This window comes from Benincasa hispida, chromosome 3, assembly GCF_027475165.1.
Source record: "Benincasa hispida cultivar pf3 chromosome 3, pf3_genome.v1.1, whole genome shotgun sequence".
NCBI lineage: Eukaryota > Viridiplantae > Streptophyta > Magnoliopsida > Cucurbitales > Cucurbitaceae > Benincasa > Benincasa hispida.
Window position 1 is genome coordinate 11,746,842 of NC_143480.1, and position 16,064 is coordinate 11,762,905.

Below are 16,064 nucleotides of genomic sequence, written 5' to 3' on the forward strand. Positions count from 1 at the left end.
AAAAGTTAACGAATGGTGGATCTCGTGATTAAAGAGTTTAGTCAGTTATTCACGTACCGTTGGAGCTTCAAGCTACAGGTCCACAAGGTCCCCTTGGTAGCTCAATGGGTTCAAGTTGAGAATCAGATTTTGGATTAGTTTGAAGTGTTCAATTTAACAAGAGGAAATTTAATTATATGTGATATAATTAAATTAATTCAATTATATGTGATATAATTGATTTGATGTATTTACATTAATTGGAGGAATTAATATAAATATGATTTATATTAAATACCATAACATAGAAAAAGAATTTTGGTTTATATGTTTCATATGATGAAATATTAAAACTGTAGGTTATAAGTATAATATGATATGTTGGTTATCACTATTTATTTATAATATAGTAATTATATGATAATTAATTTTTTTCTTTGATAACAAATTTGAGTGGGAGGTTATACATGGTTATGGTAACTATGAGATAAAAGGAAAATGGTTTTCCAAAATCAGAGGATGATTCATTTTTGTGTCATTTGACAAAAGAATTAACTATCGAGTAAAAGCGTTTTACTAAACAATAGTGTCTCATAACCTAAATTATCAAGTACGAGTTTACTATATGATAGTTACTCGATACTACACGATCGAGTAGTAAGTCTATATGATAGGCTTCTTCTAACTAAAGTAAGTCTATACGATAGGCTTCTTCTTACTAAACGATCGAGTATCTAGTGGTGGTATTCTAGTTCCGTTCGAGGGTCATCCATCTCCCACTTACTCGATCGTCTACCTCTTTCATTCCTCTATCCAAAGTCACACAGAGCCCACAACTCTTGGATTCTCATACTGAGAATATCAAGGTAACTCTTGTGGTGGTATTCTAGTTCCGTTCAAGGGTCAAGGATCGAGTTGAACTCGATTGTGATCGAGGTTTATCCAGTTGTTCGTTGAGATCGAGTTCTGATCGTTGCATTCGAGTTCGTGTTGTTGAACTAGTTGCTGAACGATCGAGGAATACTTGAAGAAATGTTCTTCAAAGGTTTGCATACTTTATCCCTTGTTTGTTCATTTATAAGAAACATGTTGTAAATTATAGTATATGCATAATCGTTTCCGTTTAGACTGTAATTGTTTGAGTTTTTTAATAATGAAATTTGGAATGATCCGCTTCCACTCATTGGATCTCTATGTTTAGATTTCCTTCAAACCAGGGATCTTAGTTTATTGGTTTGTGGTTAATGCAACTAAAATATCTCATATTTCATAGACTGAAGTGAATAAAATATCTCACATTATAAATCACAAAATTTTTGTTCATACAAGTGTTTACAAACTACGGGACCCTACGAGATTTAGGACATCAACCCCAATAGATCGGACCACGAAATGGTTAGTCTCATTATGTAATGCTGTTAATAGTAGAGACTCACATTTCACTAAGATGACCATAGGTGACATGACTTGAATCCTGAGTGAGTTGTGAAGTACTCCTGTTCATGAAGGTGATCCTTTAATTTGTATGAGTGAGAGTGGCCAGATTGCCAACCGAAAAAGCTTACCATTTTGGGGATTCGTCTGATTGGGGAGCTGGAAACACAGCTACACAAGATGGAATTCACTTCTTCCTTAATGTCGGGACAAGTAGATAAATTGCTCCTTTAAGGGCTGATCCAGGGCTTGAACAATGTGGCCACACACTCTCCTGACCCGGGAGGGATATGGTCAGTAGACTATGACTTATTGTTCATTAGAGAAATCAGTGGTACTTAAGGAGTTAGATGTAACTACAGGGATAAAACGATAATTTTTGTCCAACTGTACTTATGAGCAATTTATGAATAGTAAACACACTGTTGATTGGTTATATCCAATGGACACATAAATATATCTATAATGCGAAGAGTGCAACTATCAGCCTTTAGTGGAATGATCGGTAGTTAATGGAAATTGGGTAATTTAATTAAAGAGTTTAATTAATTATCCAAGTACCATTAGAGCTTCAATTTACAAGTCCATAAAGTCCCTTCTGTAGCTCAATAGGGATTTAATTGATAATTAATTTTTTGATTAATTTGAATTGTTCAAATTAATTGAAGGAATTATAATTAATTAAATTAATTATATGTGATATAATTAATATAATGTATTTGATGCATTATAATATAGAGTATTTTGAGAAAAATTTGAATATGATTCAAATATTAATTATATGAATGAGATTCAAATAATTAAATTTAATATAAATATGATTTATGTTAAATACCTTAATTAGTTAAAAGGAATTAAATATTTGAATTTGATTCAAATATTAATTATATGGATGAGATTCATATAATTAAATTTATATAAATATGATTTATGTTAAATATCATGCATTGTTGAGAGAAAATAAAACTATAGGTTATATTGTATTTGATACAATATAAAACTGTAGGTTATGTGTTATATTTGATATAATATATAGTATATATATATATATATATATATATAAAGGTTGTTATATATATGTGTATATATATTATTATAATTTAATTTAATTTAAGGGAGGAAGTTACAACTCCCCCCTAATTTTCCCAGCCAAGTACGTGGATAGGGGATGGTTGTTGTTGAACCATTCCTTCATCTTCTTCCTCTGTATGTCAAAGAAGTTCTCTATGAGAAAAATCTCCTCCCTCTCAATATCTTTTCTTCTTTCATCTTCCAAGAATTCAAGCAAAGCCCACAACTCTGGCTTGAATTCTTATTCCCTAAAGAGACTCTCTCAAGCGTGTTGGGATTGGTGTCCTAATTCTCCCAGAGTCTTGTTGTTTGTAAAGATACACATTGTTTGATGAATAAAATAATTGTTATTTCATTCTAGCATTTACTCATATCCAATAAACAAAGCTCATTGGTTATCTTATGTGAACTTAAACATGTATATGTGATATACAAGTGGATCATGCCTTAAGTGATAACCTAAATAGGTCTGTAGTATAAGGATTAAGGTGGGATACTTGATCTTGGTGACACTATGGATACAACCCGCTTTGTAGAGGTTTGCAGGTGTTGTAAACTACTACAGATGGTAGATCCTGACTACTCATGTGGAGACGTGCGAGCGGGAGTGTCCTATAAAAAGAACTTGTATAAGACCGGACCACGAGATGACTAAACTCTGTATATAACATCGTTGATACTAGAGACTTACATCTCACCTAAACGACCATAGGTGACACGACCTCAATCCTGAGTGTTTTGGGAACTCCTATCTTTGAAGGCGGTCCTTTGATTAGTATGAATGAGAGTGGCCAAATTGCCAACTCAACATGCCTACCTTTTTGAGGACTTGTCTGATCTAGGAGCTGGGAACTCAATCCACAAGATGGAATTTACTCTTTTCCCGAAGTAGGGATAAGTAGAGAGATTGCTCCTTTAAGGGCTGATTCCGAGGCTTGAACATAGTGCCCACAGCTTCTCTTTGGAAAAGAAGACTCAGTCATAGTAGGACTATGACTTATGTTCATTAGAGGGATCAATAGTACTTAAAGAGACAGATGTAACTACAGGGGCATAACGGTTATTGGCCCAGCTATACTTACGAGCGACCTGTGAAGGGTTGTCGCACTGCTCATTGGTTAAGATGGACACATAATAAATCTGTGGAAAGGAGAGTTCAACTGTCGATCTTTAATGGAGTGTCTGGCAATTAATGGATGGTGGATCTCGTAACTAAAGAGTTTAGTCAGTTGTTCACGTATCGTTGGAGCTTCGAGCTACAGGTCTATGAGGTCCCCTTGGTAGCTCAACGGATTCAATTGAGGATCAGTTCTTAGTGTTGATTTGAAATGTTCAAATTAACAAGATGTATTTTGATTATATAAGATATAATCGGGATGATGTATGAGATACATCTAGTGGAGGATTGATGTAAATGAGATTTACATTAAGTACCATGGAATAGAAAAAAAACTATGGTTTATATTCATGAGATGAAATATTAAAACTATAGGTTATAAATATAGTACAATAAGTTGGTTATCATTTATATTTATAATAATATTAATTATTTGGTAATTAAATTTTTTTCTCTAATAACCAATTGAGTGGGAGGTTAGTGGTGGTTTCATGGTAACCGTGAGATAAAAGGAAAATTGTTTTCCTAATTTTAGTAAGTTTTTGTAAATGTTGAAAATTGATTTTGAGATTTCTCTCTTGGAAAAAACATCTCACGAAGTTGTCAAGTAAATAAGATTTACTAAGCGGTAGCTTGACCGAGGTAAACGATCGTGTAGTGTTTTGTAAGCGACAGACACAAAACTAAGCGATAAGCTAAATGATCGTTTAACTTTTGCTAGACGATCGCTTAGATTTTATAAAACGATTGGGCATCGACCTATATGATAGATTTCAGTCATCTTCCACTTGCTCAATCGTTTACACGATTGGTGTTTCCTCCTTCATCTACCTCAAACCAAATCAACACAGAGCCCACCCTCTAGATTCTCACACCGAGAATACCAAGGTAGCCTTTTTGATGGTGTCATACTCAACTCGACACCATCGAGATTCTATGGAGGCCGTTTGTGCTGTTGGGGAGTTCGTGACCGAGGCGATCGCAGAAGACGAGTGCGTGGTGTTCGTACTATGTAGCGGTCGTGTTGTTCGAGCGTTCGAGGTTGCTGTGTTCGAGCGTTCGTGATCAAGGAGCGTGGAGACGAGTCTACAAATGTATGTAGAGTTTCTCTTTGATCATTTGTAGTTTCATGCTGTAATTTCAGTTATGAATGCATAACCACTTGTTTCGTTTTATGGCTGTAATTTGTAATGTTCATACATGATTGTAATTTGGAATTATCTTTTCCACTGCTCATGGAAATTCTCATGATTGATTTCCTTCAAAGCGGTGGTGCCCAATTGAAAATTTCGAATTGGAGATCGGTTCCTGATCTAGATCGAGGGAAATCGTGAAGAAAATTGGCTTCAAGGGTATATAGATCTTCTTCCCTATTTCTTATGGTATAAGCATGCTGTAAAATTTAGTTTGATTAATGCATAATCTCCTTCTGTTAATTTTTTAATTCTAAAATTCTGCGAAAATAAAAAATGAGATCGATCCCCGCTTTCACACAAAAACCTTCAATGGTTTCTCTTCACTATGATGGTTGATGGTTTAAAGAAAAAAAAAAAAAGGAGAAAACTGTTTAAGGCGATTCTCATCAATCACCAAAAAGGAAAATCACTTGGTTAATGATGCTTCAAAAATTAATTTATAGTAATTTTTATTTTTAAAAATCAATTTTGTTTTCTTGCCAAGGTTACATTTAGCATTACATTAGCTGCATCGAAAAGTCAATAAAAAAAATATTAACCATTTTATGCATTTGATAATTTAGATTTTTTGAAACAATTTTTCTATAATATTTTATCTTTTTTTTTTTAATATCAATTTCACCACTCTCTTTCATATCATTCTTTTTTATAATTGATTCACTTTTAAATCGCCATTAGAGTATCACAATTACAGCAGGAAACAAATTCAAGATCCACCACAATTAATTTAGATTTTATTTTGTTACATATATATGATATTCCTCCAAAAAGAGGATATTGGACTAGAGTTAATCATATGGTACATTTTCTTTGAGAATTAGTTTACATTTATTTATTTTATTCTAATAAATCTAATTATGATCTAGTCGGTTATGAAGTATCTAACCTATACAAGCTAGATTTTAACCAGATTACTTAATTCATGGAGAAGAATTTTTATATTATGACGATTAGTGAAACAGACCATAATGGCTACTTTCTCAAATCATGCTAAAATTCTTGCCATTCATGAGACTAGTCTAGAATGTGTATGGCTAAGATCAATGACTTAGCTCATTCATGGAACATGTGGTTTGTCTTATAGTAAAAATATTCCAACGATATTATACGAAAACAACACATCATGCATATCCCAAATCAAATGAGGATATATTAAAGGAGATAGAACAAAGCATATTTCACCAAAGCTTTTCTACACTCGTGATCTTGAAGAAGATGACGATATCACTGTACAACAAATCTATTCGAAAGATAACCTGGCAGACTTATTTATAAAGGCATTACCTACCACAATCTTTGAAAAGCTGGTGCACAACATTAGAATACGGTGACTCAGAAATCTCAAGTGATGTTTCCATAAAGGGGAAGTAAGTATACTTCTTAGAAGTATAAATTATATGAAATATGTACTCTTTTCCATTCACTATAATTTTTTTCCAATTGGTTTCCTAGTAAGTTTTTAACGAGACATATTATATATATATATATAATAGGCATGTAAGGGGGTATATTATGAATATTATGATAATAAACACTCATTAGATGCTCATGCTTAGTGTCCATTGACCATGTGTCATGCTCTCATTTCCCAAATTATCCATGTGTCTCAACATTTCACAATACTAGTGTCCATGTAATTTATCTCCTGTTTGCCAAATTGTCTATAAATAGTATCATTTGGTGGGTTTTGGATTGAAGAAAGTGGAGAAATCCATGCATTTTATTTTATTTACTTTTGTAATTTATTTATTTCATATATTTATATATTATGTTTAATTTATTTTAATATTATATGATATTGGTATCTATATTTTGGTTATACTTCTCAAGTAAACAACATATTTAATATTATTATTATCATAATCATTCTTGACCTTTTTTTCCCTTGGGTGTTGATTTTTGTGTATACACACTAATGTGTAGTTTGTAACCTAATCCGAATATGGGCTTCAATGGGCCTGAGATCTCCAGTTAGCACAATGATGATGGAGCACTGGCCACAGAGATTTCCAAGTACGGTGTCGTTTGAAAATATCACAAGATTCGTCAACACCAAAGCAATGAGTTGGGTCAATTTTTAGGGGGCCCTATTCTAATGGCAGTTTGTGAAGAAAAAGCTTGTTTTGGTTATAAAAAGGCATATTGTCCAAAGATTGAAGATTCGGAGGCAGGGAAACAGTACAAATACTAACATACACCAACGTCTTTTTCTACAATAAACAAGCAAGCACCCAACCAACTCATGAACTCGGTGCTTATTTCATCCAATTAAAAAACCTTGCCATTGCCTATCGCTTATCTCCTTCCTTCTTTCAGACCCACAAACTTGCTTTTGAAATTTTTTTTGCTGTTTTAAATACTGCAATCATTGGTGGTGGGAAACTCGCTTTTCATCCCTCTTCTTCTTCTTCTTCTTCTTCTAACTTACTAACTTGTGTTCTGCACCAACCAAGACATCAATTAATTAATCTATGCATTTCAATCATGCTATTATTATACAAACTTTTTAAACTGTTAGCTCTTCTCTTTTGATAATTCTTTACATCTCCTTTCATAACTATTTCGTCTTTTGTTTTTTATTTTTTAAAATTAAGTCTATATTCTCTCATTTTCTAAAAATAATAATTTTCATTTTTTTTATACCTGAAGTTGAATTCTTACCCAAAATATAAAAACAAAAATAATTTTTTTAAAACTCATTTTTAGGCTTCGTTTGATAACCATTTCGTTTTTCGTTTTTTGTTTTTTAGTTTTGAAAATTTGTATATTTTCAAATACAACAATTGAATTCACTTTTTTTTTTTTTTCCAGAATTTGGCTTGGTTTTTAAACCATTTGTTAAAAATTAGATAACAAATGAAAAAAATTGAAGGGAAATTGTCATGTTTAAGTTTTTGCCTTAAAAATTTACACCTTTTTTAAAAACTCATTCAAATAATTTTCTTGGTGGATCTATATCAACACCAAGATTTAAATAAAAAAAAATTGACTTGTCTACTTATCGTCGGTACCTATTACATCAAAATTCTAGTAATTTTTCCAAAATATTATGGGATCTTCCTAAATCTTATGCCAAATCTTATATATTTTCAAAATTTCTCCAAATATTATATTAAAAATTTTACCTAATTTTTTAAATCTTTAGCTCAAATTCTAATTTTAAAATCATCTACCAAATATTCAAATGAATTTTTTAAAATGGATCTCAAGTGATTGGTTTTTATTTTTGAATTATTGGAAAGATTATTTTTTTTAAAAAAAAATCAAATATGGAAAATATATAAAATTTCGATATGAGTCGCAAACAAATTAACACCGAAATTGGTGAATTCTCGGGCAGTTCTCAACGGATTAATATCAAATTTTATATATTTTTCATATCTTACTTTTTTTTTTCCTGCAAACTTTAATCTTTTCCAAAATTTAAAAATCAAAATGCAATCATTCCTCTAAAAAAATCTAATTGATAAATTTATTTGAAAATTTAGAAATTCATATAATCGTACAAAAAGAAATTGTCTTATTATGTAAGAATTGAATATAATATTCGATAAAGATAATAGAATTTCAAGTGAATTTGAATATAAAATTTGGTATAAGATTTAGAAAAATTACCTAATATTTGAAAAAATTACTAAAATCTCGGTGTTTAATCTCGACGATGTACCGAAAAATGCCCAAAAGGGCCACAACAATCCATATGTTAGAAAAAAAAAATGAATTTTTTAAATTAAATCTTGGTGGTCGATCTCACCCGAGATCCACCAAGAAAAATTAGTTTAAACGACTTTTCAAACAGCGTGCTAGTTTTGAAAGATGAAAAGTTGATGGTGTTATTTATGGCAATTTCCAAATTTGGAGGTGGAAGTAGTGTTTATTAATTTAATTTCAAATTTTGGTTTGGTTTATAAAAACATAGATAGAAAGTTGATAACCAAACAAGAAACATAGAGGTGGAAGTGAAAGGGATATTTGTAGGTCTAATTTTAAAAAACTCAAAATAAAACAAGAAAAAACAAATGGATACCAAATCCGGCCTTAATTTTATTTTTCTACTTTAGAAAGTTAAGTTCAATTCATTGCTATGTTATCCACTTGCTAGCAAATGTTTTCAAAATTATAATAAAGTTTTCACAAAAAACATTTAAAAGTATATTTTTTTATTTTGTTATGAATTCAATGTTCTTATAGAAAATATGAAAAATAAATTCGAAAACAAATAATTATTAACAAGCGTTTGTCAATATATGTAATGATGACCAACACATTCGCAGTTCAAGTCCTCATTACATACGTTTGTCAATGTATGTAATGAGGACCAACACATTCGCAGTTCAAGTCTCTATCGTATCTGTACTATATATATATTAAACAAGTATTTAAATAATTTGATTATATTTTGTATATTTCTAGATATCGAGTATTAGTGGCCCTTCTTATAATTCAAAGGTAGCAATATTATTGTGAAGTCATTCTCTTAAAAAAAAAAAAAAAAATACACTTGTGGTTTTGATCAATTTAGCTTCTTTTTTTTTCCCTCTTTCGTCATGTAAGTTTGAATATCAATTTTGATTCGCCAGACTACATTACATGAATTTTTAATAATATGAAAAGGAAATAATATTAAATTACTACAGTCTCAGATTATAGGTTTTAATTGAATAAATAGAAAATGAAGGACAATAGTTTGATTAGACAATATTTATATGCTCCTCTATATTTATGTTCAAATTAGTATGGTGATTCCAAACCTTTCATGGTATTTAAAAATATATTAAAACAAGAAAAAAACTAAAATTTGAACGTAAGAATAAACTAAAAAATTAATTAATTATTTATTTAGTTTGAAATAGTAATTGAAGTTTAACCAATTGGATTAGACTCCAAATGAAAAATAATAAATTGTTAGGTTAGGCCAGTAAGAAAAGAATAAGCATTCAACTAATTATTGAATTTTTTAAAAAATAAACCGTCCAATGGGGTATTGGATTTGTGTTGATCGGGCATCATCATATTCATAATCATACCAAAAGTGAATCTTTTGAATAATCATTATGAATTAATTATTGTTTTGCGTCATTATCTACTTAATGTAAAACGGGGAGAATGAATTATTAGAAAAAATGAACGATGGGGGCAGATTTGACTTTTACTTCCAAAGTATAATAATTAATATTCAACCACCTTTTTCTTTCGAATTTTAATAAAAAAGAAAATAACAATAAAACAACGAAACAGGTCCCCTCCGGAATCCGCAAACAATAATTCGGATTTTTTTTTTGTTTTTTTTTTAAGATTATTTAAAAAAAGACAAAATATCCATTTATACCGATTAAACTCTGAAATTTATGATTTCTATTAATTTAGACCCCAAACTTATAATTATATCAATTTAAAATTTAAACTTTCATAGGTATATAAATTTAAATATTGAACTTTCATAGATATATTAATTAAAATCATGAACATTCATAAGTATATCCAAATAAAACACAACGGAATTTAAATTGATACAATTATGAAACTATAGTTTAAATTGATACATTTATAAAAATTCAAAGTTTAAAATAATACAATTATTAGTTTGAAGATTAAATTGATAAAATCCAAAAAATTCAGAATTAAAATTATTAAAACTATTAAAATTATTAATTTAAAATTTAAATTGATAAAACACGAAATTTCGTGGGTATAAATTGATATTGGCTATCCGCTCCGGTGGCGGGCAAAACGAAACGTTTCGGGAGATTAAATATACACGTGTATATTTCAGAGCAGAAAAGAGTTCAGGTGCGGGTACTCGTACGGGTTTGCTTTAGGAAGGCTGATCAAGTGGTGTGTGAAAGAGTTAGAGCTACGTGGAAAGTGGGGCCCAGAGCCAGATCATAGAGAGACAATGATGATTGGTGGGGCGGCAATATGAACGGCGTAGATAGCACACCCCTTGGTGGATAGGCCACCACGTCAAAGGGACGTGGGCCTAGTGGGCTCCACTCTAACTCAGGATTATGAAAAAGAAATAAATCAATTTATATTTTCTTTTTTTAAGGGGAAAAAAAAAAAAAAAAAACAATGACCAAATTTAAAGCCTGAAGTGTACGCTATATGGAAAAAATAGAAAGGTGAACTCGACTCACCAGCTTCCGCTTCCTCCTTCATTCTCTATTCAGTGTTCAACTTCAAGTAATTCCCTTCATATTTTGGTAATTCAATTCTCAAATTATTTACTCTTTTTTCCCCTAATTAATTCTCTACTCTTTTCAATCATTTATTTTGTAATTGATAAGATCTAAATTTGATTAATTACGTTTTTTTCCCTTTTCTTGCATGTTATCTTGTTTCTTGGTGTTGGTGGTGTAGTGGGATAAAATTGTCGCTCTTAGTTGATTCTTTTTTAATTAATTTTAAACTATCGAATTCACTCTGCAAATGATATCTAAATTTGCTTGAAGAGTAAGTGCTGTTTTATTTATTTATTTATTTTTGAGTTGAGAAACTGTTCTAGGGTTGAAATTATGTTGATTGAAAAATAAATGGATTGGGGTAAGATGGAATGATTTTTGGTTTGTGGAATAAAATTCGAAGTTTTAAATTTCTTTTAATAAAATAATAATAATAAAAGAACCCTTGGAAAATGAAAATGGATCTAATAAGGATGGTAGTTGCAGCAGTGAAAAAAAACAAAAGAACAGAAAAGCAAAGAAATTAATGATCGTTTCTGAGAGTTTATGAATTTTGATATCACAATTCACCTCCAACTATATAATTTCCCGAGACAAAACAAGAAATTCCCCCAAAGAAATTATAGAATTGCCTTTGTGTATCGGAGTTTCATCTATTTTCTTGATCTTGCAGGAGTGTTTCTGGTTGTTCTTGAAGCTTGAAAATGGCGTCGATTCATCCGTCGGAGCTCGACTCCAACGCCACCGACTCTGTCGCGTCGTCGCCGAGATCTGACCACCACTTTAACTTATCTAATGATCCACATGCTCGAGTTCGATTCATGTGCAGTTTCGGTGGCAATATCCTACCTCGACCGCACGATAATCAACTCCGATATGTCGGCGGCGAAACTCGCATTGTTGCCGTTCAACGCTCCACCACTTTCTCCCACTTCCTCGCCAAGCTCGCTAAGATCACTGGCAAGTTTAGCTTCGATGCTTTATTTTTTCACTGAAATTTGGGGGTTTCTGAATTCTTGATTTGAAAACGGGAATTGAATTTGTTTGTTTAGGTACAATTAACATGAGCATAAAGTACCAGCTTCCCAATGAAGATCTCGACGCCTTGATTTCAGTGTCGACGGATGAGGATGTGGAAAATATGATGGATGAGTACGATCGGCTTGTACAGAATCACAATCCGAAATCGGCGAGGCTCCGATTGTTTCTGTTTCCGAGAGGGGAAGATTCCAGAGCAAGTAGTATTAATTCCCTCCTAGGTGGTTCCACAAATCGGGATCACTGGTTTCTCGACGCTCTCAACGGCGGCGCTCCAGTGCCAGAGCTCGAGCGTGGCCGGTCGGAGGTTTCGTCCATCGTCTCTGAAGTTCCGGATTATTTGTTTGGTTTGGACAATCAGGACGATACTTCGACTCATTTAAGAGAACCCAAATCGAAGACTCGATTTAATTTGAATCCGTCTGAGAATGTTTCGGTTTCGGATCCTGGATCGCCTTCCCCTGTTGTGCCGTCGGCGACTTGTGTGAATTCGATGCCCAATCTTCCCCCGGTTAAAACCCGTCCCGATACGCCGTCGCCGAGTGCGGAGCCGGTGGATAAAACGCCGGAGAATTGTGAACCTCCTTCGATTCCATTCTCTCAACCGCCCGGGTTTCCAAATAACCCGATGATGCATTATTTCCCGGGTACAAATTATCCGGGTCATCATCAACCGGTCGTATACCTTCTTCCCGGTCAGATTCCGCCTGGAAATGTTCCAGTCCAGCATATTCCGATCCAGACTCAGCCGCAGTACGTTCAACAGTTCCCGCCGGTAGGTGGCGGTCAGGTGCCATTAGCGTATCACCACCCAGTTACGATGGCCGGCCAAGTGTACGGCGGAGGAATGGGTCCGGTGAGTGGTTACGATCCACAGGCGGAGGCGGTGAGGATCGGTGCAGATGGCGTAAGTCAGCAGATGTATTATGGAGTCCAAAATACGGCAAGGGCTCCGCCGTATGCGGTGGGCACGATGGGACCTCCGGTGGCGGAAGAACTTCGGGGAAGTGGATCGGAAACAAGGACGGGTAACCGAGTATCTCCATAGCAATAGAAGCAGACGAAGGAAAGTCATTAGTAAATTTGATTTGATTTTTACAACAAAGTATTATTTTTGGTTTCGTAATTGGATTAATTGGGATTGTAATTACTAATTAGTGGTTTTATTTTGGGCGTTCGTTGATTCAACGGCGTGACCAAACTGTAAAATTGGTGTTTTGAAGCTGCATATACAATATTTTTACTGCTACTTTTAATTAATAAATAAAAGACATATTTTCTTATAAAGTATTATGGTTATGGTGGAAAATATTTAAGTTCTATGGTAATACATATTGAACCATACTACTGCAATATTAGAATTTTCTTTCTCATTATAATATGGTTTGATATGAATGAATTCTCTCGTCTAGAGTTGTTTTTTAAAAAATAAAAAATAAAATAAGTTATATACAAGCGATTGATTTGATTTAATATTTTTAAGACTGAATAGTTAGTATAGTTAATTTTTTATTCCATCTTTAAGATTTGAGGTTTAAATTTTCATACTCCATCTGTTGTACTAAAAAAAATTAAATTTATTTCACTGAATGAGGTTCATTTTCATGATCGCATTATTATTTTTTCTTTTTTAAGTTCAACCATATGTGGGCTTCGACTATGCTCACACTCAAATTGTCAATCTTGATTATAATATTTGTATAGCTTTTGCACTTGAATTAAATTATTATTTAGTCTATATCATTTATAACAATGGTGAGCCTTTTGTAATGTAGCAAAATGCTAACATAACTTAATTATTAAATTAATCTAGCATGATGTATCAAGAAAAAAGAAAATTGTAACTAGTTATCCTAAACAAGATTAAAAATAATAATAATAAATAAATAAATAAAAGATAATGGACATTTCGTATTAGTATTTCATTAATAAATCATCAACTAACCTAAATATGTTGAAAAGAATAGCATAACTCAAATCGCTACGTATTAACGATCACGAAAGTTTGAAGCTCAATTTTATTGTATTAAACAAAATATATCCACAAAAGAAAATAGCAGGGACAAAAAAAATAGACAACCATCTTCGACTTAGTCCTGATCCTGAAAGGGGTGGTATGTTCAAATTTTCCACAGGTCATTATTACATAACATGTTTGTGATATGATATTTCAATTTAATTTAATCTAAATGTCCTAAAAGCAAATTTTAAATTATTTCAACTTAGCTTGCCCATGGTAATTGTTGGTTGAATAGCAGGTTTTGGCCTTTCTTTTGCTCTCTAAATTGTAGTTGTACTTATCTCATCACTATTATCAATGCAAATTACTCTTTTTATTAAGAAAATAAAACATTCCCATGTTAAACTATTACAACACATTTTGATAAATATTTTATTTTTTATTTTTATTTTTAAAAATTAAGCTTATAAACATTTATTTCACCTTCAAATTTCTTTTACTATCGTACTTAAAAAGGATGCAAATTATGGTAAAAATGTGAATGAAATAGACTTTATTTTTAAAAACAAAAAGACAAATGAAACGGTGTCTACATTAATCACTCCTAGTTTTAGTTTTCTTAGTTTTACTGGTTACGTGTCTATCTATTTAAATTTAATCTATGTGTACTCTTTGAATTGCTTTTTATAAATTTTTCTAAAAAATAATGTATGCATGCATTGTAATGCTAAGAATATATATAAATAAAAAATAAAACATGGAGAAACTATTTTCTTGAAAAATGAGAAATAGAAAATAGAAACGGAAAAATTAACAAACAGGTCTTAGATTCTCGACTTCTTTTATTATATTTAAAAATAACAATAATAAATCAATTATCAATTAATTTTAAAAAGAAAAAGAACTTTGCCTCATAAAAAAATTTTCTAATTGTAAATTGCTTCTAAGGCCATGTTTGTTTCATAGATTTATCCATGGTATTTCATACCGACATTAACAAAATTCCACTTTTAAAACACATATGCTGTTATCTAGAAACTTACATAGGTTTTTTTAATATTCTGCCAAAGTTGTATGGGAGATAGAACAGTAATTAATAATTTAATATCAAGTATTTATTATTATTAATTTTAATTAATTATTAAATATAAATATATTATTTAGACTTAATAAATTTCAACTCATTTTTTATCATTAATATTTAATGTTATTTTAATTATTTAATATAAATTATTGTGGTTAATCATCACTATTCTAATTAATTTATTTGTTAATGTTATAACTTTAGTAAGTAATTTAATTATGTTTAATTAAAAAGTACTTATTTAGTTTTTATTTTATTAATTAAATAATTATTTAACATAACAATAAATTAATTAATGTTAAATTTAATTGATCTCTTACCTTTAATTAGTTAATTATTTACTTTTAGTTTCTACATACAAATTATTGAATTGAACATAAATATTTAATCATGCACATCCAAACACAGATATTAATTACATCAAGACCTTTAAAATCTAAACATTCAAAATCGAGATATTTGATATTTAATATCTATACTCATAAAACAATATCTATGAGTCCCTAAGTGCCAATTTCTTCCAATCATCATTTAATAACTAGTTTGTAAATGCGATCCTAAAGCATCTTAATCCCTCTCTCTCCTTTTGCTAGGCAAATAGATTTGTTTCCTTATTTTATTGGTTTTACCCAGCCACCACCTGTTTCCGCATTCCTGAAGACAACCCTCTTTCACGAGGTTTTGCGGCATGTCAAGCCCTGATAAGGTTCTTCGCTTTGCATACGACTTGTGCGGTATACGCCTCCAAAATAAAGAGTTTTGAATACTAGAAGAAAAGCATCTATACCTAACAAAATTAAGTGAATATCCAAAATGGTAGTTATTTTCATTCGCAAGGAATTCTAGACTTCCCATCTTTCATTAATGCCGTCGTCATCTGTACATGCTAGAACAATGACTCCATAATATTCTAACGTGTCATCTGTAGGTTTAGTGTAATAGAGAATTTTGCCTCAATATATTAAGACTCACATTTTCTTGCAATGGTTCTAAGAGGAATAAA

The 16,064-nt window shown here is 31.4% G+C and overlaps 1 protein-coding gene across 3 annotated transcripts; it reads left to right on the plus strand.

The window, feature by feature from the left end:
* The first annotated feature begins 10,677 nt into the window (after positions 1 to 10,677).
* Positions 10,678 to 13,304, plus strand: LOC120074323 (Octicosapeptide/Phox/Bem1p family protein). Of its 3 annotated transcripts, none has more exons than XM_039027411.2 (3): positions 10,678 to 11,000; positions 11,653 to 11,939; positions 12,032 to 13,304. In XM_039027411.2, exons 2-3 carry the CDS (start codon positions 11,684 to 11,686, stop codon positions 13,063 to 13,065), a joined length of 1,290 nt encoding a protein of 429 aa, XP_038883339.1. In that variant the 5' UTR covers positions 10,678 to 11,000; positions 11,653 to 11,683; the 3' UTR covers positions 13,066 to 13,304. The 3 variants fall into 3 exon arrangements, with proteins under 3 accessions (XP_038883339.1, XP_038883340.1, XP_090168272.1); XM_039027412.2 differs by having other exon boundaries at positions 10,844 to 10,980; XM_090312146.1 differs by lacking the exon at positions 10,678 to 11,000 and adding an exon at positions 11,073 to 11,250.
* Positions 13,305 to 16,064: the final 2,760 nt, after the last annotated feature.